At 38.6% G+C, this 24,737-nt stretch overlaps 3 protein-coding genes across 7 annotated transcripts in view; 2 read left to right on the top strand and 1 right to left on the bottom strand.

The window, feature by feature from the left end:
- slc12a5a (solute carrier family 12 member 5a) overlaps positions 1–7,696 on the top strand; it is a 202,857-nt gene extending 195,161 nt beyond the window's left edge. For both annotated transcript variants that reach the window (XM_004547594.5, XM_004547596.6), the window contains one exon: positions 1,428–7,696. In XM_004547594.5, coding sequence (XP_004547651.1) covers positions 1,428–1,519 — 92 coding nt within the window. In that variant the 3' untranslated portion in view covers positions 1,520–7,696. The remainder of the gene's footprint in view (positions 1–1,427) is intronic.
- Positions 7,665–17,752, bottom strand: ncoa5 (nuclear receptor coactivator 5). Of its 4 annotated transcripts, none has more exons than XM_023155065.3 (12): positions 17,600–17,752; positions 15,116–15,174; positions 13,582–13,837; positions 13,246–13,353; positions 12,469–12,532; positions 10,322–10,540; positions 10,127–10,248; positions 9,726–9,855; positions 9,347–9,549; positions 9,038–9,242; positions 8,768–8,859; positions 7,665–8,622 (listed from the first exon to the last, which is right to left on the bottom strand). In XM_023155065.3, the coding sequence occupies exons 3-12, from the start codon at positions 13,748–13,750 to the stop codon at positions 8,057–8,059; spliced, it is 1,878 nt and encodes a 625-aa protein (XP_023010833.2). In that variant the 5' UTR covers positions 13,751–13,837; positions 15,116–15,174; positions 17,600–17,752; the 3' UTR covers positions 7,665–8,056. The 4 variants fall into 4 exon arrangements, with proteins under 4 accessions (XP_023010833.2, XP_004547656.2, XP_004547657.2 ...); XM_004547599.5 differs by having other exon boundaries at positions 9,347–9,546; XM_004547600.5 differs by having other exon boundaries at positions 10,127–10,245.
- A 530-nt stretch (positions 17,753–18,282) lies between these two features.
- capza1a (capping actin protein of muscle Z-line subunit alpha 1a) lies at positions 18,283–23,451 on the top strand. Its single transcript, XM_004547592.4, has 10 exons — positions 18,283–18,430; positions 19,921–19,984; positions 20,076–20,127; positions 20,484–20,547; positions 20,706–20,912; positions 21,000–21,079; positions 21,219–21,297; positions 21,384–21,455; positions 21,547–21,609; positions 22,574–23,451. The coding sequence occupies exons 1-10, from the start codon at positions 18,395–18,397 to the stop codon at positions 22,712–22,714; spliced, it is 858 nt and encodes a 285-aa protein (XP_004547649.1). The 5' UTR covers positions 18,283–18,394; the 3' UTR covers positions 22,715–23,451.
- Positions 23,452–24,737: the final 1,286 nt, after the last annotated feature.

The raw sequence follows: 24,737 nt of genomic DNA, 5'->3' as shown, positions 1-24,737 counted from the left end.
CTGAATCTATGCACAAAGAATTAAGGCAGCTCTGAAGGCAAAAAGGGGTTCCTACCTACTAGTAAAGTGTAAGTAATAAAGTGGCCAGTGAGTGTATAAGAATACTGTGTCATGGATGTGTAAGACAGTGTTTTATACATCTGTAAAGGTTCAGTTTCAAATTCTAATTAAGTCTTCAAATGTTTAAATATAAATGATAAAATGCTTCTGAAATAAAATTCTGATTGTGTTAAACTTTGTTTATCAATCCACACACAATCATATTGAGTTTGGGCCTCGAGCCTCTATGTAACTTTGTGAAAGATTTGAATTGTGTGTTAAAGCAATCTACAGAGGGTTTGGGTCAGTAAGTTAATTGTCTTGATTTCAGGAACAGTAATAATTTGTTATCAGAAACATTCTGTTTAATGGGTCTCTAAAGATCTAATTAGGATTTCAAAGCACAAACCATGATTGCAGAAATCAGAGAACTTTATAACTAATTTTTTCAGGCTTTAGTTTTATGTTTTATGTTTTTATTTTGTTTGTTTTTTTACAGTATATGAACCTAATTATGAAATATTTTTCTGGCAGTGTCCTTGCTTTGTTTACAACAATTTAAGCCATGAAGTCCAAGGAAACTGCTTGTAGACCTTTGTCATAAAAGTCAGGAAATGGGTATAAAAGCTTTGGGTATTTTCAGTAGCACTGTAAATTCAAAAATAGGAAAATGGAAGAAGCCAGAAATCACTCCACCTAGATCTGATCATTCAGCCAAGCTTATTACCAGACACCAGGAGATAACAAAAAGCCCAGCAGTCACTCTAACAGAGCTTCAGAAGTCCTTTCTACAGATGGAAGAACCTGCCAGAAAGACCACAATGTCATGAGCACTTCATCATTTGGACCTTTTGGGTTCGAGCAGCTAGACAGAAGCGAGTCTGACAACTTACTTGAAGTTTGTCAAACTGCATTTAAAGCCCTCTGACAGCATTAGGAAAAAGCTCCTCTGACAAGTCAAAAAGCGAACTCTTTGAATAGCACCAAAATCTTTTTAGAAGCAAGACGACAGTCATCTTTTGGACAGTTTTTTTCAAAGCCCATCTCAATGAATATATGGAGCAAACTATGATATAACACGAGTACGGTGCTTTAGTGGCTGCAGAACAAATCTGTGACTTCTCTTTACAAAACAGACAGACAGCTGCTTACAGATGCTTTCCATCCAGTCCGTCAGAACCCAAACAAATGCCAGGAAGAAAGTGATAAACGTTCCAAGTGTAGATGCCCGAGGCCTGTAAAACTGTACCTCCGAAAAACCTGGTTTCAGGTTTTCGAGGTTTCATTTTCTCATTATAGGTCATTAAGTGTAAAGTGAGCATCACAGAGCAAAAGGGGAACATTGTGAAGTGAGTGTATGAGCTGTTTCCTTAATCATTCTCTCCCAGATATGGAGTTTCTTGAGGTCCTCACTGAGGGCCTGAACCGAGTCCTCCTAGTCCGTGGAGGTGGTCGCGAGGTCATCACTATCTACTCCTGAAAGAGCAAACCCCCTCCCCTCATTATCACCCCTCTCTCAGCCCTGCTCCTGTGTCACTCGTACCCAAACCCTCTCATCAATGCTGCACCATTATTATATCATTCTTACAGTTTATTTCTATGACATAGTCCTCTCACACTCAACCAAATAACCCAGCTCAGCTTCAGCACCTCTCCGCCAGCTCCAACCCCAGCAAACCAACAAGCAGTATTAAACACTAAGCTACTCTCACTCCAGGCAAAAAACCTGCTATAAATAGTATAGGCTCTAGACTGAATTAGATGCTATCAACATTTGTTCTTGGAGACGTTTTTTGCTTTGCAAGATTGAAGTCTGCTACAGAAACTCGCACTGAGTCGCAGTGACTCGGTCAGGAGGAGGTGGTGATGGGGTCTGCATGGGTTGTTAGCTGAGGTGTGAGCACACATGCATGTATGTGTCTCTTTGTTTTAATCTAGGCAGATTTTATTTATTTTTTTCCCCTGTTCGAACACAAATGTGGCATAGACACGGCTTCTCCACGGAGAGATCGAGAGCCAGCTGAAATGAGATCAATGTAGGATTGTCTATTCGGTTCCCTCGTGGTGATCGGACACTTCCCACAGCGTTCCAGCCTGCTGTCTACGATGTGAATAACCGTTTAAGGCAAAAGACACTTCTACCCACAGTCAGTGTCACCTGCTAGAGGACGTATGTATGAGTAATTCACAATGGCATTTGAAAAAAGTGAAATGGCATGTGGATCAGACTTGCAGTATTATCTTTAAATTGATGCTCCACTCGTTCTGTTGATTCCATCACCTACACTCCTTTCAGCTCATTTCTTAGTGGCTGTTCATCCCTGTGGCCACTGTTAGTGCCAAAAAATACAAGGCTAGCTTAGTTTGTCGAGATTGACCCACAATTAAACTGTGAATAGCAGAAGCCTGGTGTGACAGCAGAGTGGGGAGAGATGACAAAGCCCCCTCTGAGGAGATTATCAGCGCCAGCACCCCTCGACCTCTCGTGTGGATCACTGTAAATAATGTACAAGCTCTGACACGTTGTTCAGTATGAGTGTAGTATTTTTGTGACATACTAAAAAGATTCTAATGGAAAGGAAAAACAGAGACAGCTTAAAACAGCTGCTTTAAAAAAAAGGTTATTTATTTATTTATTGGATTTATTTATTGGATGGCATAGGCTCCTTTCACTATGATAAGCGTCATTGTAACCTCGACAAAGCACTGCACCTGCACTGTCCACCACTGTGCGACGAGTGAAATTTTGATGATTTCATCAAGTTCATTAAGAAAAAAAAATACTAAATGTTATTTTTTCATGTAGAGAGCAAATATGTATTTACGTTTATAGACTGAATTTACACATATTGATGAAATAGCTGTATATCATCTTGGCATTCATAGCTCTGCCACTGTTTTGCCAAACTTCAATACATTAAATGTGCCATATCGAAGTTTTTTCAGAGAAGTGGGAAACAAAATTCTGACAATTGAAGTTAGAGAGAACAAAGTGTCATTAAAAAAAAAAAAGGTAAAAGGAGGCGTCTACAGGAAACTAGCATGGTGATGACACTGTAGTTGGAACTTCACCCTATAGATAATTAAAGAATACATGTTCAGCCCTCCATAAAACGTCCAGCTGTTGTCGATATCTGCTCTTGCCCAGTTGAGTTTTTGAACATCTATTGGTTATTTGTTTATAGGGTCTAGCCTAAATAAATAGAGAGGACAATGGCTTCTGTAGCTACTCACTTTGTCCACAAGAATGAACTCTATGCAGTAGACTACTCTCCAGTGAGATTTTCTATCCTATTTGATTGGTTGTGAACAAATCATATTTACGTTTGAAGAAGAGTGCATTTTTGAAGGAATGTGCAATGGTTGAAATCTGGACTCGCGTGATCACGTTATTTATTTTTTTACACATATATTTTGTATATGTAGATTTCGTAAGTCTTATAAAATCCAAAATCATCTCACTCTGACCAAGGACAGCTGTCACTTTACTTTGATTGCTCCTGTTTCTTTTCTTAAAGAAACTGTTTTTGGTCATTTGCACTTCTAGTAGAAATATACAGTAAATATAAATAAACATATATATATATAAAAATATATATATACAGTATATACGATATAGGGAAGCAAAACAAATTAGTTTCTAGAACTATTTACAAACAGTATTAAATGTTTTTAGTGTTGCTTGAATGTCGGACCATATGTTGTGAATGCTGCTAGTATCTATAGATTTATTTGTACTGTAAATAGAGATGAGATAAATCAACATTAAAGATATAGTAAAAAGGGTATAGACATACATATCAGCGGTGGTAGCGGTGGTTATCTAACAAGACACGGCTGTACCTGTACACATTTGGCCCGTGATCTCTCGACAGGGTTAGCTTTCTGTTTTATTAGAAAACTATACTGAATATCTTGATGCAATATTATAACTGAGGGCAAAACCGTCACCCTTTATTGTCTTTTCTAAAACGTGCTCTCGAAATTACTATTTTTAATCCCTTGAGTAAAGCGAACCAGTTTTTGGGGAACATGTTTTCTGTTTAGCGCTTTTAAAGAAACCAAGTGGAATTGCCAAAACATTAAAACATGAATATTTGTTTTGAGACTTTTAAACACACCTACCTGTGACACCTGAAGACAAGTAGCCCACTCCTAGTTTCAAAGATTTCTCTGTGCCAAGTGATGAAGAATTTATTTATTATGCTTGTCACAAAAAAGGGGGGAGGGGGTTGTTTGACACTCACCTGTTTTTGAAGAACATGGTTATTTTGGGATTGTCTCTACAACATTGCCTGCATCAACTGAGCCTTTTAAATTTATTCAAAAGAAAAGATATCTGATGTTTATTGGAGAAGTTTATTGGAAATAAATTTAGTTATGGAATTATAAATGTTTTATAATTGCTGTTTGCATGGTACCATGTGGCAATATTTGTTTTAGTGATTTTATATCGTGATGACTTACATGTTTTAAGGTGCAGAGTCGGAGTGGTGGAGAAAGGTGTCAAACATTCTCAATGAGTTTCCGATTTTGAGAACTCAGGAGTGTTGCCGCACAGTCGGCAGCATGGTTTAACATTGAAAATAAGTTTGTTTTTTTTTGCAAAAAACTCAAACAAAAAACAAAAACAAAATAGGAAAAAGTATGAGTTCACTATATTGTTAATCGTTATATTTCAATCTCGCTCAAGTAGTCTTATGTAATGTGATAGAAGATTTTGAGTTTGCAAATAGACGAGCCTTGGGAATAGTCATTTCACATTTTTGTAAATATGAATATCACAAATCAAGGACACTGTAATCTGCTAGTGTTGTCTTTTGTTGTACACTGTTCTATCACTGTGGGCAAAGTCTTAGAGTTTTGTAAGATTATGTGCAATATTGTTCTCATATTGGTATTTTTTTCCCATTTTGTCATAATTTCAGTTTATATAAATAACTGGAGATGTCAGCAGTCTCTTAAATTTTTAGAGTGTTTGTCACCAGGTCTTTTGGACCAGAAAAACCTAAAGTGTTTAACCAAAATGTGGCAGAGGCAGCACAGCACTTTACACTGAGGGGCACTCTGTGATAGAGGGGTCGGATGGCAAAAGAGCCAGCCCGCTCTGCACAGACTCTGTCCCACAGTGATCCCTGGTGGCACAAGAGTGTATTTACAGCCAGCTCTGGTGGTCTGACAGCTCAGACTAAAAAGAATAAATAAATATCATGAAATCCCATCATCTTGCTGCGGTTCCCAGCTGCAACAGTTCAGATTATTAATTTTGTTACATCTTATCATTTGACCGTTTTCTTGGACATTTTTAGCATGCATCACTTTTTTCTTTCCTTTTTTTCCTTGCCAAACTTCTTTAAAAGAATAATAGTAACTGTTAAATTTCTAGTGCTTGTCACTCAATCTGTGAGGTGAGCCTTCCCAGAATTCCCCCTCAACCCCACTGCTCAGCCCTTCTGCCCCAGCTCCCTGGTCTCCCCCATCCCAACCACGAAAATCCACCCCAGCTCTGTATTTTAAATGTGACTGCAGTATAATTCTGAGAAATGATCAAAGAATATAAAACTCGCGCTTCCAAACCTGGTACAGGCTCTGCTTGGACAAGGTGCGATAGTCGATTTAAAAACCAGCACGTCCCTCTCCCCCCTGAACTGATCCGTGATTTAGATCAGATCTTTCACCTGCACAACTGTAGCATGAGGCAAACTTGCCAGTGATCATTACCCAGTCTCCATCCTAAAATGGATATTAAGGGCTCTGAAACACATCTGTTACTGGGTTGAGGAGGCTGTCGTGTTAAGACACCAACAGAGAAGTACAAAACTAATCCCAGATTATTGCAGACGGGGGGCACACAGTCTGTAGCTGAAATAAGATCCTACCCCCTCAATATTATCTTCACAGAAGCATCAGATGTGCCTGATATGGAAGGTAATGCAACAGCTGCACTTACATTTCACACAGTCGATCTCTCTGGGAGTCAGATGAGAAAAACTCAAGCGGCTATTCATGCAGTGCAAGCAGAGCCCCACTCCGGTTATGTTGTGTAACTCAGTGCATGCATGCAACTACCCCGAACAAGGTGTTTTGAAAATATATTGGGTGTTTGTGGTATAAAAGTATTTTGTTTATATCAGACACTTTTGTTTGTAGTAGTAGAATATTTTTCCTTAGCACTGGCCCATTGTATCCCAGGATGAATATTATTCTAGTATGAGATTCTATTTTTTATGGTAGATCTGTTGACATGGTCCTCTCATTGTGTCTAATAGCTGGAGATGAAGTGATTACCAAAGTATATTTCAGTTAACTACATAAATGAGTGTGAAAATGTGTGTTCCAGTGAATTAGATGAAGACATGTGCAAATTGTTTACCTTCTTATCAAAATTTGTAGCAAATGTCACTCCCCTGAGAATACTGTTTCAACAAGGTAAAACAAAGAACACTGGACGTGCCAAGGTATTATAGGAGACGCCTGCTAATTTTTATTTTTAAATGTTTGAAAAAGCAGTAAGTCTGCTGCCTGTCCAAAACTGGTGATGTACCTCTTTTCAGTCACCAGTTTTGGTTTTATTCAGTGTATTGTTAGAAGTATTTCCAACTACCAAAACGGATTTGCTATTTAGGCTTTCAAATGACCTTAAGAGGACAAGTTGTGCATTTTGGGAAGGGCACAGGTATTGGTTTATTGCATTTTGTGCAATAAACCAATTACGGCTTTATCAAAAGGTATATCCATCTACCAGCATCTCTGAAGCTCAAAACTAACACGCATCTAGTTTCCGTGATTGCTACTTCAAACAAGGCTTAAAAACATCATTTGTGAAAGGACTGTGTCTGGGCGTTAGTAAGTTGCTGGTCTTGACTAAGAAAGAGCAGAGTATGTAATCTGTCATTACAAACTTTGTTTTTCTGTACAGTTTAAATAAGGGGTATACACAAGTACTCAGCTTTAACAAATGCCCAGTTTCATTTGAACGATTCAGGTATTGGAGATTTGAGTTTTTCTGCTACGGACTCTCTTATCATTCAACTTTTATTTAATGGATATTTCCCAAAATGAATTATTCCTTAATAATTGAGGGCTTTAACAAAAAAAAAAAAAAAAAAAAGTAACCAGTACCATAACCCTGTCACTGTCCAGACTTGTACTGGATGTAGAGGATGTATACAGCATACACACAAAGACACAGCTGTATCTAATTCAACAATATTGAAACATTGTTTCATTCTGAACCGTTCTCTACTTCCTTGATACCGTACCTGGTCTTATGGTAAAGCCGTAGTGTGTTCCTTTCAGTTCTGTGGGAGTGTGTTTGTGTGTACATGTGCACTTGTACCTGCTGGGGGCGGGGGGTGGTCATGGGCGAGGGTGGGAGGGGGCTACGTGTAAATAAAATACAGTTAGTGTGGAGGTGTTTATTTTTTTGTGTCAGTGCAAGTTAAATATTCTAAAACAAAAAAAAATAAATAAAAAAAAGACCTGTATTATTCTCTATTGTGGTTCATGGTACATTTAAAAGAAAAAAATAAAGAGGAAAAAGTAGTTTTATCTTACATTTCATATGCTTATCTCTATGGCTTCTGGCGATACCCGTTCCATTTTATAGATTTGTCAGCACAAAATGCAATAAACCAATACCATTTTATTACAGGAATTGTGTCCGAGTTTTTAATTATGTCTTGTTTTGTTCATGAAAAAACAAAACAATGTTACAAATTAAAAGACTGTAAAACTATAAGACAATAGTTGGAAAAGAACTGAGAATTCCATCTGTAAGCAAAATGTACTTCATAACGAGACTGAATAATTATTTTCTGGCAAACAGCTGCAAAAAAAAAAAAAAAAAAAAGTCTTCACATTTTATGAACAATGGAGGAAAAGAGATTAAAAGGTTTTACAAAAACATCCCTACAGTCTACTGATACTAAGCAAGAAAACTCACTGCACAGGAAAGTTTATGGCATCGGAGGGGAAAAAAAATAAAATTAAAATAAATTCAGGGTTCTACAGCTTTTCAGTAGTGTCGGGGGTACATAGACACAGGTGGGGCCTGACCCATGCTGGGTGCTGGTCTTGGGGCTTGCTGCTGAGAGGCCCCACTACTCACCAGATGGTTGAGAGAGGGTCCACTCTGAATGAGTGTGTCCAGAGCTTTCTGGACACTCGGGTTGTCAAAATTGATGCCTGAAGCAGAGGTGGGGGGTCTCTGAATACTGGTGGCAACTGGCATTCGGCCTGGAGGGTTTGCGTACCCCTGAGATGCAGGTGCAGGAGGACCTGGCATTGGTGGGCGGGATGGGTTTTGGGAAGGAGACTGGCCAAGAGATCCATATGAGTGTGACTGTGAGGGTGCAGAGGGGAGGCCAGTAGTGCCTGTTAACTGCCCACTGCCACTGTTGAACAGACTGAGGATTTTAGCCTGCAGCTCCTGCTGGTGACTGGGATTAGCCGAGGTGCTTGAACCCGCTGACAGACTGAGATGACCCGACTGTGGGGGTGTGTGAGTAGATGGAGGGAGTGCTGCAGCTGAAGAGGGAACTTCATGATGTACTGCTGGAGGAGGCCCAACATGGACTGGAGCTGTATGGAGACATATCAGTTATTTGCTTCTCTATAGAAATCATTGTATTCAACAGAAACGTCAATAACCATTTCCAGTCCACCAGTTCCTCTCATTTTTATGTGCATGTAAATGAAAAAAATTAAACCAAGGAGGTGGCATTACCTGCAAGGGGATCTGCTGTGCTTCGTACCAGCCGAGCTCTTTTGTCCTTCAGGTATGCAATCAGACTGTCCAACTCGTCTGGAGTCACAAATCTACCCAACAAAACAAGATTATTCTTTCAATACAGAGAAACTAAATATCATGTAGATTACTACAACACACCATCACTAACTGATGAAATGTTGCATTCCCCAAAGCCATGTTATTTCATTGTAAAGTCTCCATGTTTCAGGATACTTGTATAAAAGCATAAAGATTTAAACCAGCTACCTATTTTCAGCCAATAGTGTGATGTTCGTAAGTAAGGAGACGGGGTGGCTCTCTCGGTCAGGCTCTCTGAGTAACACATCATCTGCCATCTTCGCAGCCTTTCTGGCTATCTCCTCACGTTCTTTTTCACGGTTTTCGATTTTGTAGGTGTCATAGTTGTGGGCAACCAGCATCATGGCGTCCTGCATGGGCATGTTTCGATGCTCTGTAAGAATAAATGCAAGAAATGAAACCAAACAAAATAAGATTCTGACACTTCTGAATTACCTGAAATGTTCCAAAAAACACGTTAATGTCATCCTGAATTACCTTGAGGTGTGCCAAACAGGATATTGACAGTGCAGGAGCGATGCACCTGATGTTGTTGGGTTATGATGATGGCAAAAGGAGTACGAGCTCGGCCTACATCCTCCAGTGCTTGAGTTAGAGACACTTCTGTGTTGAGGAAGATCAAATCCACCACCATTCCCAAGTCACGGACCTTCCGCCCAACCGTCTCAGCATACTCCCTACAGTTGGTTTTAAAGCACAAGTACAGAAACACACACACACACACACACACACACACACACACACACACACACACGAGCAGTATGAAATGAAAACATTCCATGTACTTTGAATATTTAGAGATGTTTCTGGTCCAGTATCAGTTTTTCTTCCTATAAACAACAGACTGTGGACATACTTTTGGGCTTTGTTGACAACAATTACAGAGCAGTCGACAGGACGGTCAGCGTCATGACGCCGCTGGAGTTCTTCATAGTACTGCCGATACAGTTCATTACGCCGGCGTTCTTCTGGTCGTAGACGCTCCTCTACAGGTAATGAGAGGTGGGAGTGATTTCAAAATAATGTCCGTTTAAATTTGTATCCATTTGAATTTAATTATGCAGAAATCCTGGTACTTTATATTCTTAGTGCTTTCAATTGTAAACCCAATATTACCAAAAAAAAAAGTCAAGATATTAGAGGAAAATCATGAGAATTAAACCCAAACATGAGGAAAAAAAAAAAAAATCCATTAAAATTCAGAGTATTCAAACCAACCAGTCCTAAACTATACCCTGTACACTGAAGACAACATACCTTCTGGCTCACGACGTCCATTCCAGGGATCTCCATAAGGATCCCTGTAGGTCTCGTCCTTCCTCCTGAAATAATCTTCTGCACCACTGCCACTACGGTAGTATCTGTCATACTCGCTTCTGCTGTATGGGAAAAATTTCAGGTTCAAACAAAAAGCTTAACCATTAAAGACTCAGTGGATGGTTTGTCAGTCACCTGTAAGCAGAATCCCGTGGGTCACCTCTGATGTCCTTGTCTCTGCTCTCTGAGCTACGGTACCGGTAATCAGGGTCACGAGAGTGGCCACCTGGTCGAGGCTCCCGGGAGTCCCTCCCATCACGGCTGTCCCGAGGCTCACGTCCGTCACGCCCATAAACAGGTGAGCGAGACCGAGGTCGGGGCTCTTTGCTGTCCCCGTAGGTGCTGTAAGGGGCCCTGAGAAAAATGTTATCCATTAGTGCAGGTTAAGAGTTGAAGCTGCCTTTGAAATATTAGAAAACAGGAATGCCTGTCCTTAGCGGATGAGGACAGGTCAATGGGCTGGTAGTGTAAAACTTGTAACGGCGCAAATAAACAAAGTTTTTTTTTTTTTCCCCCCCCTTTGTTTTCCTTCTTCTTCAGACCACTTGCGTGAATTCAAACCGGTAGGTGATTCCGATAATTCTTAGCAGCAAGTTTTCAAAAATGTTCTGTGATCTACAAACACACAACTACCAACCGAACATTTAATGTTTGACCACAAATCCAGCTCTGAATAAAACAAACTTTTTGAAGGTGGTTTTATTTTGCACATACAGCGCAATAGGCTCACAGGCTGTTCATTCTTCCAGAAGTTGAACTTCCATACTATAAATGAGGTTGCAAGAATGCCAGAGACCAAGTAAAGACGTTTCAAGTAAAATCATATAATATTCTGAAATAGCATGACATACCAGTTTTGAGTCAGATTAAAGTATTTTCCTAACCGCTTGTGATTTGACAGTTTCTCTCGTTAAAAAAATAAATTTATACATCAAATAAATAGTATGGTTAACCAAACATTTGCTTATTACCATGTAAAACGTAACTTTCATTAAAGGCTCAACTCCGAAGCGGTTCACAAACAAAATAAGACAAAACTACCAAAACACGAAGCGCGTTTAGCGATTATTTGTATCGCCACACAATGATACACTGCCTACTTTTCTATTCCCTAACATTTAAATTTTCCCTGGTCCACAAAAAATAAAATAAATAACGCAGTGTTACACTTACTCTATTTACACTGAAGTAATATAAAATTCCAGCAGCTAAGTGTTGTACAGAATTTATTTATAAAAAAAAAAAAAACAAAAAAAAAAAAAAAAACCCTGCATATTCTGTCCAAGGTACAGTGAAACACTTTACTTACAATATGACGAGATAGAAAGATGAGAAGAGTTTCCCTTAAGTGGATCAGATGAAATGCAAGACTTACAGCAAGTCAACATGGAGGAAGTCTAAAAGATAAACTTTCACACTGACCTTTAGTTACTTATCTTAACAATTCACAATAGGCAACTAAATCTAAATATGCAGAAACCCAGTGACCAGTGGAGCTGGACCATAACCTGCTGCCTCTGAAATAAGTTTCTCTGATGTGTAGGATGCTCTGTAGCATGTACTCAGTCATAAACTGTATGGTGATCACTGAGCTGGTTAAAGGAATACATAACAAAGCTTAAACTAAAAATACAAGACCATACTGGCAATTATGGGGTCTTTTTTGTATTATTATTATTATTTATTTTATTTTATTTTTTTAAATATAAATACAAAAGGTACTCTATGGAGTTTGGACCACTAACAACCTGCAGCTGTGGTTTTGAGGATAGGTCAACATGGTTTGTATTTTGTGCAGACATCAGCTGATGCAACGGTTTTATGTTATACACTGCTACTATTCAACTTTAGATCAGATACATACGCCTAATTAAAAATGTAAAATATTAATGATAAAAATATTGTTGTGAGGCATAGACCTTCCTACAGGATATGAAACATGAGAAAGTGACACACGATAGTCCTATCGTCACGCAAAGAACACCAGTGCTGAAAAAGAGCCACGACGTGAAGAATGTTTGAGACAAAGACACTTAAATTACATCCATATGTCTCTATTCTTTATTTCAACACATCAGTAAACTTTTAACTTTGGTTGAAATACTGAATCCAGCATAAACAAATCCGTCTAATGGTGCAGTAGCATCCATAAAGCGAACTTCTTCACTGGTGGAAATTACAGGTGAGGATATAGTTAAATACCTTTTTTTTTTTTTAAAAAAAAAAAAAAACCAACAACTGTGGCGATGGTAGTTCTTCACACTCATTTCGCGTTACTTTACCTTCGTGGAGGGCTCTGCTGGGATTGAGGTTTAGCTTGCCGTCGCTCCACTGCCATATTTACATCTGAAAATAAATCAATCCAAACGTTGAACACAACAGTGACATGGAGATCTGCTAATGATGTTCACGCAAAAAATGGAAGTGGCTGCGTCACCGTCCAAATGAAACAGAGTGCCAGGATCCAAATTTTAAAATCCAAAAAGGACGGAAGTTCAAAATGCAGAAGATTCTGTCGCCCAATCTGTCAAATTGAGTTTGAGATGAACCCAAAATGATGGACGTCTTTTCTCCGGGTCAAAATTTGCAAGAAACTAGCAGAGCTTGAATGTATTAGATTTTCAAGTTCAAATTTGGGCTTCAGAAACTCCCCAAACCAAAAAGGTGACACATCTGAATCCGCGTTGAAATATCGTACACAACAGCATTGCCAGAATTTAAAAATGCATGTTTGCCTTTATTGTTGATTTGCAAGTTCAAAAAGGAAAAGGAGGAGAGAGAGAAAGGGAAAAAAAAAAAAAAAAAAAAAAAAAAAAAAAGCACCGTGCATTCGTGGTTGATCAGACTCTAAACGTAGGGGTAATTTAAAAAAAATAAATAAAAAATAAATACATTTTATTCCTAAATTCAGACATAATTATGCCATTCAATTTTTATTTTTTTTTTTTATTATTATTAGCACATAACCTGACCTTATTCTTTCATTAGCTTGTTTTTTTTGGAACACAAATAATAACTCCTTCAGCCATACAATCACATCACTTGCAGTTAAGGCTTACCTATTTTATAACCTTTATATATTCGACCTTTTTGGGCCGCCTTTGCAGCTTCGGCTTCCTCAACGCGTTCAAATTGTACAAATCCGAACCCACGAAACATGGATACGCCTGGAAGAGGAATATTTTAAGTGCACAACCTTAGGACAATTCTGAAGAGCCATTTTTGATCAAAATACCCATTTAATCCCTTTTAAATATATAAATTAGAACATTCTTGTATTTCATGCGAACTTGTCTGTAATTTTAACTAGTCAAAAATATTTCACGACTTTTAGGGACAACCTCCCTAATGCATACTGTCGTCATGTCATTAAAACTTGCATTGTGTTTACTGACCGACTACCTTCCCGTATGGGCTGAACAGGTCTTCCAAATCCTTCTTTTCCATGTCGGAGGTCGGCAAATTCCCAACAAAAATCCTCCTCTCCAAATCTCTAGGATCATTACTGCTGCAAGAGCGCGAATAGCGCCCTGGTGATAGGCTGCGACTCCTTCGGCGAGACATGATTAGATCCCAAGTTCACCGGTTTGTATCTTCGTGCGTCTCAAATGCTTGAACAGGTTTGGTTTGTTCACTTAAGAGATCAAATTCCTTGGAAGGATAAAAGGTCAGACAGAGCATCAAAAAGAGTTCAATCTTCAAATCGAAATTAAACTGGAAATGTACCGATAAATCATAAACCACTCCAAAATATTTACATATATTTATAATTTTCTAATTTAATTAACCTGTTGTGCAACAGGTTAATACACAAAAGGAAAAAAAGTTGCACTGCAAGTGATATTTTTTTTCCTTTTTAATAAATGTTGATTTATGGTAGCTTGTGCTGAAATGAAAATATTCTCATCTCCCCATAAAATGGATTTTGGATAAAATTTTGTTTGAAATAATCGTTTATTGGATATATGCGCTTAATGAAGAAGAAAACTAGAACGTGTAAAAACAAATACATTAAATCTGTTTAAATGGCACAAGTTATGCCAGAATTTGACTGAGACGTGCATAATGAATTAAGGTTTCTTCTTGTAAAATGTGCAATGCCCCTTTTCATCTTCACTGCGTGCAGACTTTATTATTAGTGCAAAATAGATGAGTTTTCCACAAAGAAATGGCAGCAGAAGAAAATGAGACCACACTAGAAAAGCAGGACTAATCAGTGATGAAAATTCCACAAATAATGTAGGAGAAAATAAGCCGCAATTCCCACGGTGGTGTAAAGAGAAAAACTTAAAATGACTGACTATACCACTGATTGTTTCCCCTCTTTAAATTTATTTTATTTTTTTAATTTAATAAGTAATGTTCAATAACACACTTCTTTTGATCCAAAATGCAAAGTTCTCGACACCGTACCCCAGCGAAATCCAAAACGGTCCTTGGTGGTTGTATAGCGAGAGAGAGAGAGAGGACAGACACCGGTGTCTGAAGTTCAGGATTCAGAGTGAGATATACTCTAGTTATAGTTGACGAGTGAAATATTTTAGAAGAAGGTTCATGGTGCAAATTTAAAGTCACACCATCCGAGAAAAATAAGCCCCATTGGGTCTCACAACAGTCCTTTGTGAAATAAATGCAGTCCTCTTCTCTTGAAATAACGCCGTCTTGAAGAAAATCAGATTAGCTGAAATGAAATCACGTTCCTGCGGTCACTCTGAAAATGCCAAAACGGCGCAATTTTCTTAAAAGTCCTTAGGAGAAATGTGCGTTTTATGTGCCTTAGATAACGCAATATAAAATTATTTAAGGACAATAGAACCGCAAGAGGTTTTTCGGTCTCAAGATACATACAGCAGAAAGACCAGAGAGTTTCATTGCATTTATGCTTGAAGGAATTTACATAAACCTTTCAGGAAGCAGCTCCTTACATACCTTAACTTGAACCTGGATGGCCTGGATTCAGCATCCACTGAATTTAGGAACTAGTGTGTCTGAAGAAAAAAAAAAAAAAAAAAAAAAAAAAAAAGATAAACACCACAATAAGCTTATGAAAGTAATCAACTGAAATGCTCTAAAATATAGTCTCAAACTGCCTTTCAGAAAAGTATTGAATAAATTGATTCACAATAACAACTCTCCACACCAGCCTCAATTTCCCATGGCAGAAATTCAAGTTGCTGGAAACATTCCTCCTAGATTTTGGTTCACATTGACATGATAACATCACTGCGTTGCTGTAGATTTGTCAGCTGCAGATCCTCAATGCAAACCTCATCATTCACCACATTCCAAAGGTGCACTATTGGACTGAGATCTGGTAATTGTGGAGGCCAAGAGCACAGTGTCAACAACAACATTGTCATGTTCAAGAAACTAGTTTTGAGATGTTCTCAGGTAGGTCTGGGTGGCTAAACAATGTTCAGATGATATCAAAGAACGTGCCAAGAAAATATCCTGCCAAAAATGTCACACCAGCCTGAACCACTGATACATGTCAGGCCATTTTCATACTTTTATATGTTAGTTACAGCAAATTCAGAACACCAGACTAATCAAACCAGGCAATGTTTTACTAATCTATTTCTTGACCAATATTAGTGACCCTGTGTAAACTGTAGTCTCAGTTTCCCATTCTTAGCTGACGGGCATGGCACTTGGTGTGGTCTTCTGTTGCTGTAGCCCATCTGCACCAAGGTTTGAGATTTTATGTAGAGCAGGGCGATATGACCAAAAATATCTATCACGATATAAATTTTAAAATTTGCGATAACGATATAACTGACGATATAATTGACACTAGACAAAATACTTTACAACTCCACAACTTTAGTGCAAAAAAACCCATTAATGTATTTTCACTTAAACAAGCAGCTGTTTTTTTTATGTGCATTGAAGTTATATAAAAAATTTACAGTGCAAATTCCTTGCTGACATTTTAACCAAAAGGTATTTCCAGTGGAAATTGGCCGACATATCCTCAGCATAACCATGTATAATATCCACAACTTAAAAAGAGGTTACACACACACACACACACACACACACACAATATGGTAATATTATGTTGAAGCACAGTACATATCATACATATCACTCCGCGAGGCTCCTGCCTAATATAGCCGTAATGCTCCGGCAATCCATCAAGCGGTGCGGGTTCGTAGCTTAGCAAAGTCGTACTAAAACATTTGACAGATTTTCGAGCGCCGTGTACATAAAATCGTTTCGAGGTCAGTAAACACAACCAGAATTCATGCATAAGGTACACGGGATTATAAGGGGCACTGTCGATTTTCAGAAAAAAAAAATATCAAAGGATTGATTTTAAGTGTGCCGTATTTTCCAAACAACACGGTAATAACGACGGCCCGCTAGCATGCTCTACCAAAAATAGTGCTTTGTTGTGTATCTGACGGACGAAAGCCAAACCAGTTCCACACCACTGAAGTTGCAGCATTTTTACAAACCAATTCTGGTTCATCCGTTTCATTTAACGATCCGTGTTCGCTCTTCTCATTCTGCGTCGCCGCCATGTGCGTATGTAAACCTAGGCACTGCGCATGCGCGTTTTACCCATATTCTATCGCGATATTTCATTTTCCTATCGTTGCCCAAAATTACACCGGTATTACCGTGAACGGTATGATATAGCCCAGCCCTAATAAGATGCGCTTTTGCTTACGTTGGTTGTAAAAAATAGTTACTTCACTTAATATTGCCTTCAATTCAAACCGGTTTGGCCACTGTCCTATGATTACCAACAAGTCATTGTAAGTATTAAAAATAAGCTGCTTCTAGGAACAAACACATAATTTTTAAGAAACCTCAAAAAAGTCAATTAGCTGTAAGTACTTCACGTGCCTTGATTTAACGGGAAAAAATAAGTAAACAAAATTTGAAGCATGTTTGTAAATGAGACATTATAATCTCAATTGGATCATCTGTATAAATGAAGGTTAAACAAAATAACTGAATGACCAGCAAAGCAAAGTAGCACATTCAAATGCCAGTCAAGTGTATCACCTCTCACCAAACGCCTTTTTAGCAATACAAATTCGACCGCGGCTCGTAATGTTACTTTCGATTGGGACTCTTCGCCAAAGCTTTCCGGTATCCGATTTACACGATACAACACTAGCTATGTAATCCAAAAATAGACTCGTTACACTGCTCATAAAACTAAGTCGGTTAACATTAAAAGCAATGCTCTCATACACCGCCATTCCGAGAGACGTTATTGGTTACGGAGTAGCTACATGGAGCTAGGTTAATGTCGGCGGTTAGCTTCTTAACGCTACCTTAACCAGGGACGTTAAAACCAAACAGATGGGTTCACAGTTACGCCTGCAAATGCTTTACGATCCACGGTTCGCTGCAAGCAATGCTATAGCAAGAACGACAGGGCGACAATGTACTTACCTTCAAAGTCTATTTCGTGTCAATTTTCAGCCACCCAGCGTCAAGATCAACCACTATCCGCTCACAATGCTGCCCTTCTTCTTCACTTAATTTACGGCAACTGGCCCCTGATATCTTCTTCTACCCCTTGTGTGGATGTAACTACCATTTCATTTAGCCTATATATCGCCACCTATTGACTAAAAATAAAATACGTGCAGTATGCCCTTCGAATCAATAAAACGAATCAGACCTTTAGAGCCATTAAAAACAATTACCAGAAAAATATACGTTTTTTTAAACGGAGTATTTTTTTTAACCCTCTAACAAATTATATAAAGGGAATTAAATAATAATTTGCATATATGCGTTGTAATTTGTATTGTATTGTATTTTCTAAACCGGTCTCTCTTTTTTTGCAATGTTTTGCTTAATTAATAAAAATAATTAGTTCACGCTATTTTGACTCAGTATAGCTTAGCGGCTTCAGATGACTGGAAGGTAGCAAGGTTGCCAGGTTGAGATGTTGTCCTCTCGGTTTGTACGTAAAAATAACGAAAGCATTATAATCCCTGAATTTCGGCATTTTATAATATGTAATGTACTTCATGTTAATTTCCAAAATGTATGAGGATATGCTAAGATTATAATTATCGTCTAAATCTACACATTCGTGCTCACGGCAGCGTGAACGTTGTTGTTTTACCGGCTTGCGCAGACGGTTTCCTGGACTGGGCGGTCGTTGTGTTGGGAGGAGTCAGTCCCACATACCTGGCAACATCCACCGTCGCTTTGTTAACGCTTCATTGAGCCAAGATGGCAGATTTCGAAGAGCTCAGCGATGAAGAGAAGGTATTGCTATATTAATAATCCTCACAATAACAACGGTTTAGCTCTAACCTTTGTCGTGAACAATTGCAGACCTCGGAGGGATCTTTAAAGTCGCGTATGAATTTACCAATAGGGCTATGGTAGGTGTTTGTTGGGTGCTAGCTAAACCTAGGCAGGGCTGTATTTGACAGCTCGGAGCTGAAGCTGTTACGTTCTTATACATAGAGTAACTTAACTAAATTACTCGTTTTAAATAGAAGCCATATTCAGCGTACGGCTAACGTCGATTGCTGATTTTGCTCTTAACTTTGCAGTGGTTGACAACTGTTAAATCGAAGGAAGTCCAGCTACTTCCTGCATTTACACCAAGGATCATGACAGAGCATCGATAGCAAAACACCACCCACACCCTATTCACTTTCACGTTTAGCTTCCTCAACCGGTTTTGATATCGTAGGACGTTAAAGTTTGTGGGTATTTTATGCACTAAAGACCTGGTTTAGAAACGCATAAGGAGGGTAGGTCTTCTGCCTCCCTGCAGTGTTACTGAGCCTTGCAGTGACTGGTGTTGCTGTCTGTATCATGCTGCAACATGTTGTAAAATAGCGCATTGCATTCCTGAAGCTGGTATCTGGCCAGGAACTTAACTATTTAAGTATTGTTTCAGTGAATCTTTCAAAATAAGATTAATAGGTTGGTGTGATATCTACACTAAAATAATACATTTGAACTTGTCTGAAGAGTCTGCGTAAATAGTGTGTTCATTTGCGTTTGAATTACACGATGGAGAAGCTGAGTCTGAGCCTGAGAGTGTGCTGTATGCTCTGAATGCCACAATGCCTGCACCACTCTTAAACTGGGTTATTCATTGTAATGTCCCTCTGCCCTTTCAGCAGGACAGCCCAATTGTAGGTCAGTGCCAGCTGCAGCCTGAAGGCTTTAATAATCCTGTCTGCCTGACAGATAGCATCACTGGCAAAATCATACTACAATGTGATAGTGACGTCATAGGTTTAGTAAAGGGATACAGTGAAGGTGGCAAATTTGTGATTTTAAAAAAGGGAACTTGTAACCTCTATAGAGAACAACTTAACTTCAGATTTTACAATGAGCTGCCTGGTGTACAACTTGTGGTCCTCATTGAGTATTACTTTATGAGAGCATAGTATCTGCCTCAGTCACTTCGTTCTAGGGCTTTGACACCACATGCTTGCACATACATACTGGGTGACTGCTAAGAAAAGCCCTTGGGTGACATGTACTGCCATCTAAGGAGTGGCAGAAATAGAGCTAACCAGCCTCTGGCCAAGAAAGTTTGCCCAGTACTCTCTGCTTCACTCTAGTGGTTATTTTGCAGGTTTTAATCTGTTCATATAAATCACCTACTATATCTGTATCTTTATAAAAATGGATACTGTAGCAAGACTAAATAACACCAAAGTTTCTTAGAGATCAAGTGCAGATTCCCATTGATGATGTGGTACTCATCAACACATCTTATTTATTTCCAGGTCCGTATCGCAGCTAATTTTGTGATGCATGCTCCTCCAGGAGAGTTCAATGAAGTTTTCAACGGTAAACCCCGGTTACACCTTGTGTACTAACTGCAATCCATGTGCAAAGAAAAATGTGTTTATGGTTATCTTCCACTACTTGTTGTTCTCAGATGTGCGACTCCTGCTCAACAATGATAATCTCCTCAGAGAGGGTGCAGCTCAGTAAGTTTCCTTCTTTAGCTTCTTTCTTTTCTTTTCCTTTTCTTTTTTCTTTTTTTAAAGGGAACCAATTATTACTCTACTCTCCTCCATTATTTGGAACATGGTCAATGTTCCAAATAATGAGATGACATGCTTATGCAGTCCAAAGCTTAATCAGGCTTCGGACTGTAGTAACTGCTGCATTTCAGACGTTGTTTGCTACACGTGGTTCTCCATGATGTCATTAAGATCTGCTATTCTTTACATTGTCAAAAAGGGCCAAGTATCAGATCACGTAGCACTACTCTAGAGTCTAAGAATAACAACAATGTTATAGATATGGATGCAGCTTATGGTTATATTGTCTTTTGTTATAGTGCCTTTGCCCAGTACAACATGGATCAGTTCACCCGTGCCAAAATTGATGGCTATGAAGATCCGGCAAGTTTTGGCCTTTTCTTCTTCTTTTTTTTCTTTTCTTTTTTTTCTAAGCATTCAAATAAGTTACTATTATTATTGAATCTACAATTTAATTTATCGTAGGATGCTTGAATGAATTCCCATGGTAACAGCAGGTTTCTCTGTCTGGTCCCCTGCAGGTTCTGATAACAGAGCATGGAGACCTGGGTAATGGCCGTTTCTTTGACCCCCACAACAAGATCTCCTTCAAGTTTGACCACCTGAGGAAGGAGGCCAGCGATCCTCAGCCCCATCAGGGCGAGGCAGCCCTCAGCTCATGGAGAGATGCTTGTGACTCTGCTATTAGAGCATATGTCAAGGAGCACTACCCCAGTGGAGTCTCCACCGTAAGATCGCTCCCTCTCTCATTGCACTATGGCTGTCATGTTGAGTTTAAGCATAATAAGTCACCCACTCCTGGTTATTTGTTTCAGGTTTATGGGAAAACAATTGATGGCCAGAAGACCATTATCGCTTGTATCGAGGGCCATCAATATGAGCCTAAAAACTTCTGGTAAGTTGAGAAAGGATAATGATCTCTTTCTAAATGTCCTTATCAGATTTTCCCAAAGAATTATGTTGATGTAGTGTATTCGTAATGATGCATTTAGGATCGTCTTTCAAGCATAGCCTTCTGCGTTTTCCTTGCCCAGGAACGGTCGCTGCCGATCTGAGTGGAAGTTCAGTGTCTCACAGCCTACAGCACAGGTTGCCGGAGTCTTGAAAATACAGGTATGTTAAGTTTTTATTTGCCGGAATTTAAGAATATTCTTGATATTAGTTTTGTCTCAATGTTGTATTTCCTCTCCTTACCACAGGTACATTATTATGAGGATGGAAATGTACAGCTGGTCAGCCATAAAGATGTACAGAAATCACTGACTGTGTCTGTAAGTGTTGCTCTATGTCTGTGGGCTAAAGTTTAAGAACATGTTGATTTTATTTGGATCTGTTTAACTCATGTACGTTTATTTTTGGCAGAACGAGAGCCAGACTGCAAAGGAGTTAGTAAAAATTATTGAAGATGCAGAAAATGAGTACCAGGTATGTGGGAATTGCCTAAATTTGAGAGAAAAATAATAATAAAGCCACAGAAGAGCTGTGGCAAGTTGTATAAAATGTACTTCCTACTGGCTAAGATCCTCAACAAGCTGTGCACATATGTACAAAGAACAATAGGTGATCTTTAAAAGGGGAAGACTGATTGCAACACACTTTTTTTTTTTTTTTTATTTCCTAGTTGGTAAGTGAAGCTACTAATGGCATTATTTTTGTAAGCACTCTTGGCTGACAAATGACCATTGCAAGATTTTTATATATTTACACCATAGTGTTATAAAATAAGTGACAAAAGGTGTCCCGTTAAATAGTTGGAAATCAGAATCATTAATTAAATAATTACAGCTATTTTCAGGTGTTGAGTGAACATTGTAAAATAAAATAAAATAAAACGCATGTTTATTATTAACTGGAACTGACAGCTATTTCCAAGGACTGTATCAGGATATATACATAACGTCACTGTTTAGGCAACTGTTTCCCATCTTTTAAAAAAAAAGCTTCAAAGGGCACCAGCAGCGCAAACAAACTGTAATTAGTGGAGGTGACGTCTAGCAGACAGCAACGGGCTGTAGCTGTCTCTGTCAGCACGCCTGTTAGCCAAAACATTCAAGCTCTGTAACTTTAAACGTTAACTGTGTTTAATTTATTGACTGAGATATAGAAAGAAGTTCACTTTTCTAACTATAAACATGCTTTTCAATTCAGGTTTATACATATGTATATCACAACAACAGTCACCTCAAGGTGATTTATACTGCAAGGCAAAACTCACCATCGGGTAATCCCCTAGGAGCAAAGCGCTTTGCAACAGTGGCAAGGAAAAACTCCTTTTTCACAGGAGGATACCTCTGGCAGAGCCAGGCAGGCAGCCATCTGCCGTGATTATAGGGAGACAGGGCAGAACACACATGCACACTTTTTAATGCTGCTAATTTTAACATTTCAGGTGGCCATCAGTGAGAACTATCAGACCATGTCAGACACCACATTCAAAGCCTTACGTCGCCAACTCCCAGTCACCCGGACCAAGATTGACTGGAACAAGATCCTGAGCTACAAGATTGGCAAGGAGATGCAGAATGCTTAGAGGAGAGGGTCTGCTGGGGTTACAACAAACTGATTGGGAAACTGGTAGCTGCGCAAACATGTGTGATGCAACCTAATGTACTGTATGTCCTTCCAGAGAATTACAGTTTTTGTTCAGCACTAAGAGGGAATGCCTTTATTTTAAAATGACATTGAGTGGTCTAACTGTTGCTCATTTGTAAACTTTTTTTAAACTAATAATGCCTTTAGTGACACTGTGAAAGTTTGGCTGGTGTCTGTCATTCAAATTCTCACAAATACGATGTACACAGAGTGGCTCTGGTCCCTCAGTGTTTCAAACAGACACATGGCCTCCATAAAGCTCCTTGATTTTCATGTAGCAACTTACACTTTCTATATAGCTAGAGTCCTCTAAGAGCTTCCTTACCTCTATAGTTTTCTTTTTCTTTTTTTAAACAGAGGGAAACTATTATATGCAGTTTGAAATGTTACCCAACTGGAGAATATAGCATTCCTTTGGTTGTAGCCAGCAGGAATACTAAAGTACATCTTTTCTTGTCCCATTCCTAGACACGGTCTTTTACCTGTCAAAGTTTAGTTCTTCTATTTCTCTCAGGTACTGAGAGATGACTTGAGTGATATTACTTTCCCCTGGCATGATAAAGTATTGGTGTCCTCTTGCCAGCTGTTTGCCTTTAGCTCCTGCTATATTTTTTTATACAAACTGTAAGTACATTTATTATTCATGAAATAAAAAAATTGCACAAAACATTTTAAGCACTTGTCATATATTTGTTTGTTTTTTTTGTTTTGTTTTTTTTAATCAGTGAAATTATTTGCTTTCAGAGTTCAGGGTGGGGCATCTGGATCCTATCACAGCTGTCACATGATGTGAGGCAGGGTATACAGGGCTAACACATGGAGACAAATGACCATTCACACTCACATCCACGCATATGGTTAAATAATTTAACCATATGTGTGGATTTAACTTAAATTAGAATTACCTGTTAACCTAACCCCATGCTTATCTTTGGATTATAGAAGAAGCAGCAGTACCTGGAGAGAACTAACACAGGCACAGAAAGACCCCAAACTGGTTTTAAACACAGCCTTCTTGCTGTGAGACAACAGTGTTAATCACCACACCACCGTGCCTCCTCTATCACATATCATTTTTGATATTTCTAATTTAAATCTTGGACTCGGTAAACATTCTCTTATACCTGTGTGTGCTGCAGGGATTTCTAAAATGCTGGCTACAGACCAGCTGGCTAATTAGATCAAGTTTTTCTGTGCTCTCATCAAAGTATACAAATACAGATGTGTTATATACACTGATATGAAATAGATCATTATTTTTCTTTTTCTTTTTTCATGCACAGTGAACTTTGGCATACAGACAACATCTATTGTGAATAGTTTATGAAGATTATGCATCTTAAAAAGAAAAAAAAAGCTGAAATAAGCGGTCTAAACAAACAGCCAATAGTTACTGTAGTGCCCCTATTAGATTTGTGCACTCATATTGATCGTAGAATGGGTTTATTAGGATTAAAATATGAGTGTGTTTATGTTTACTTGGTTTAGTCAGATCGTATTTGCCTGTAATTGTGACATAAATTAAGACTAGACCAGACAGCAGTGGTGAGACCTTTATGTTACTCATGTCTAAGCAAACATACCATCGATGATGGTACAGAGTGACTTGCTGCTATTGTTTCTTTTCATAAACGAAATATTCTCGACCCTTTGTGTAAAACGCGCACTTGTAACAGTTAAATAGTTTATCATTTGCTGTATTTTTCTCGCTGTTTTTTTTTTTAAATTATTATTATTTTTACCAAACAGTGCTAGTTGAGTGAGAAAATGGAGACGATACAAATGCCTTTTCAAATGTTTAAGCTTTTTGTCTTTAGCCGCGTCACCTCATTATTTTTTGTCGAAATAAGGAAAAATAGTACAGCACGGACATTTACTATTATGCAATAAAAAGATCTGATCAAAGACGAGCTTTCAAGCAGTGGTGTGGTGGCCGTGTGTAGATGCAAAACTATTGAAAA

This window comes from Maylandia zebra, linkage group LG5 (assembly GCF_041146795.1).
Source record: "Maylandia zebra isolate NMK-2024a linkage group LG5, Mzebra_GT3a, whole genome shotgun sequence".
Lineage (NCBI taxonomy): Eukaryota > Metazoa > Chordata > Actinopteri > Cichliformes > Cichlidae > Maylandia > Maylandia zebra.
Note: the sequence above shows the minus strand (reverse complement) of the source record. Positions and strands in the feature narration are given on the sequence as shown.

Coding starts and splice junctions, on each gene's coding strand:
- capza1a (XM_004547592.4), top strand. CDS start 18,395: ATGGCAGATTTCGAAGAGCTCAGCGATGAAGAGAAG. Junction 18,431..19,920: donor AGCTCAGCGATGAAGAGAAG/GTATTGCTATAT, acceptor ATTTATTTCCAG/GTCCGTATCGCAGCTAATTT. Junction 21,080..21,218: donor TATGAGCCTAAAAACTTCTG/GTAAGTTGAGAA, acceptor TTCCTTGCCCAG/GAACGGTCGCTGCCGATCTG.
- ncoa5 (XM_023155065.3), bottom strand. CDS start 13,750: ATGTCTCGCCGAAGGAGTCGCAGCCTATCACCAGGGCGCTATTCGCGC. Junction 12,533..13,245: donor ATATAAAGGTTATAAAATAG/GTAAGCCTTAAC, acceptor ATTTATTTTCAG/ATGTAAATATGGCAGTGGAG. Junction 9,243..9,346: donor CCTGTTTGGCACACCTCAAG/GTAATTCAGGAT, acceptor TTATTCTTACAG/AGCATCGAAACATGCCCATG.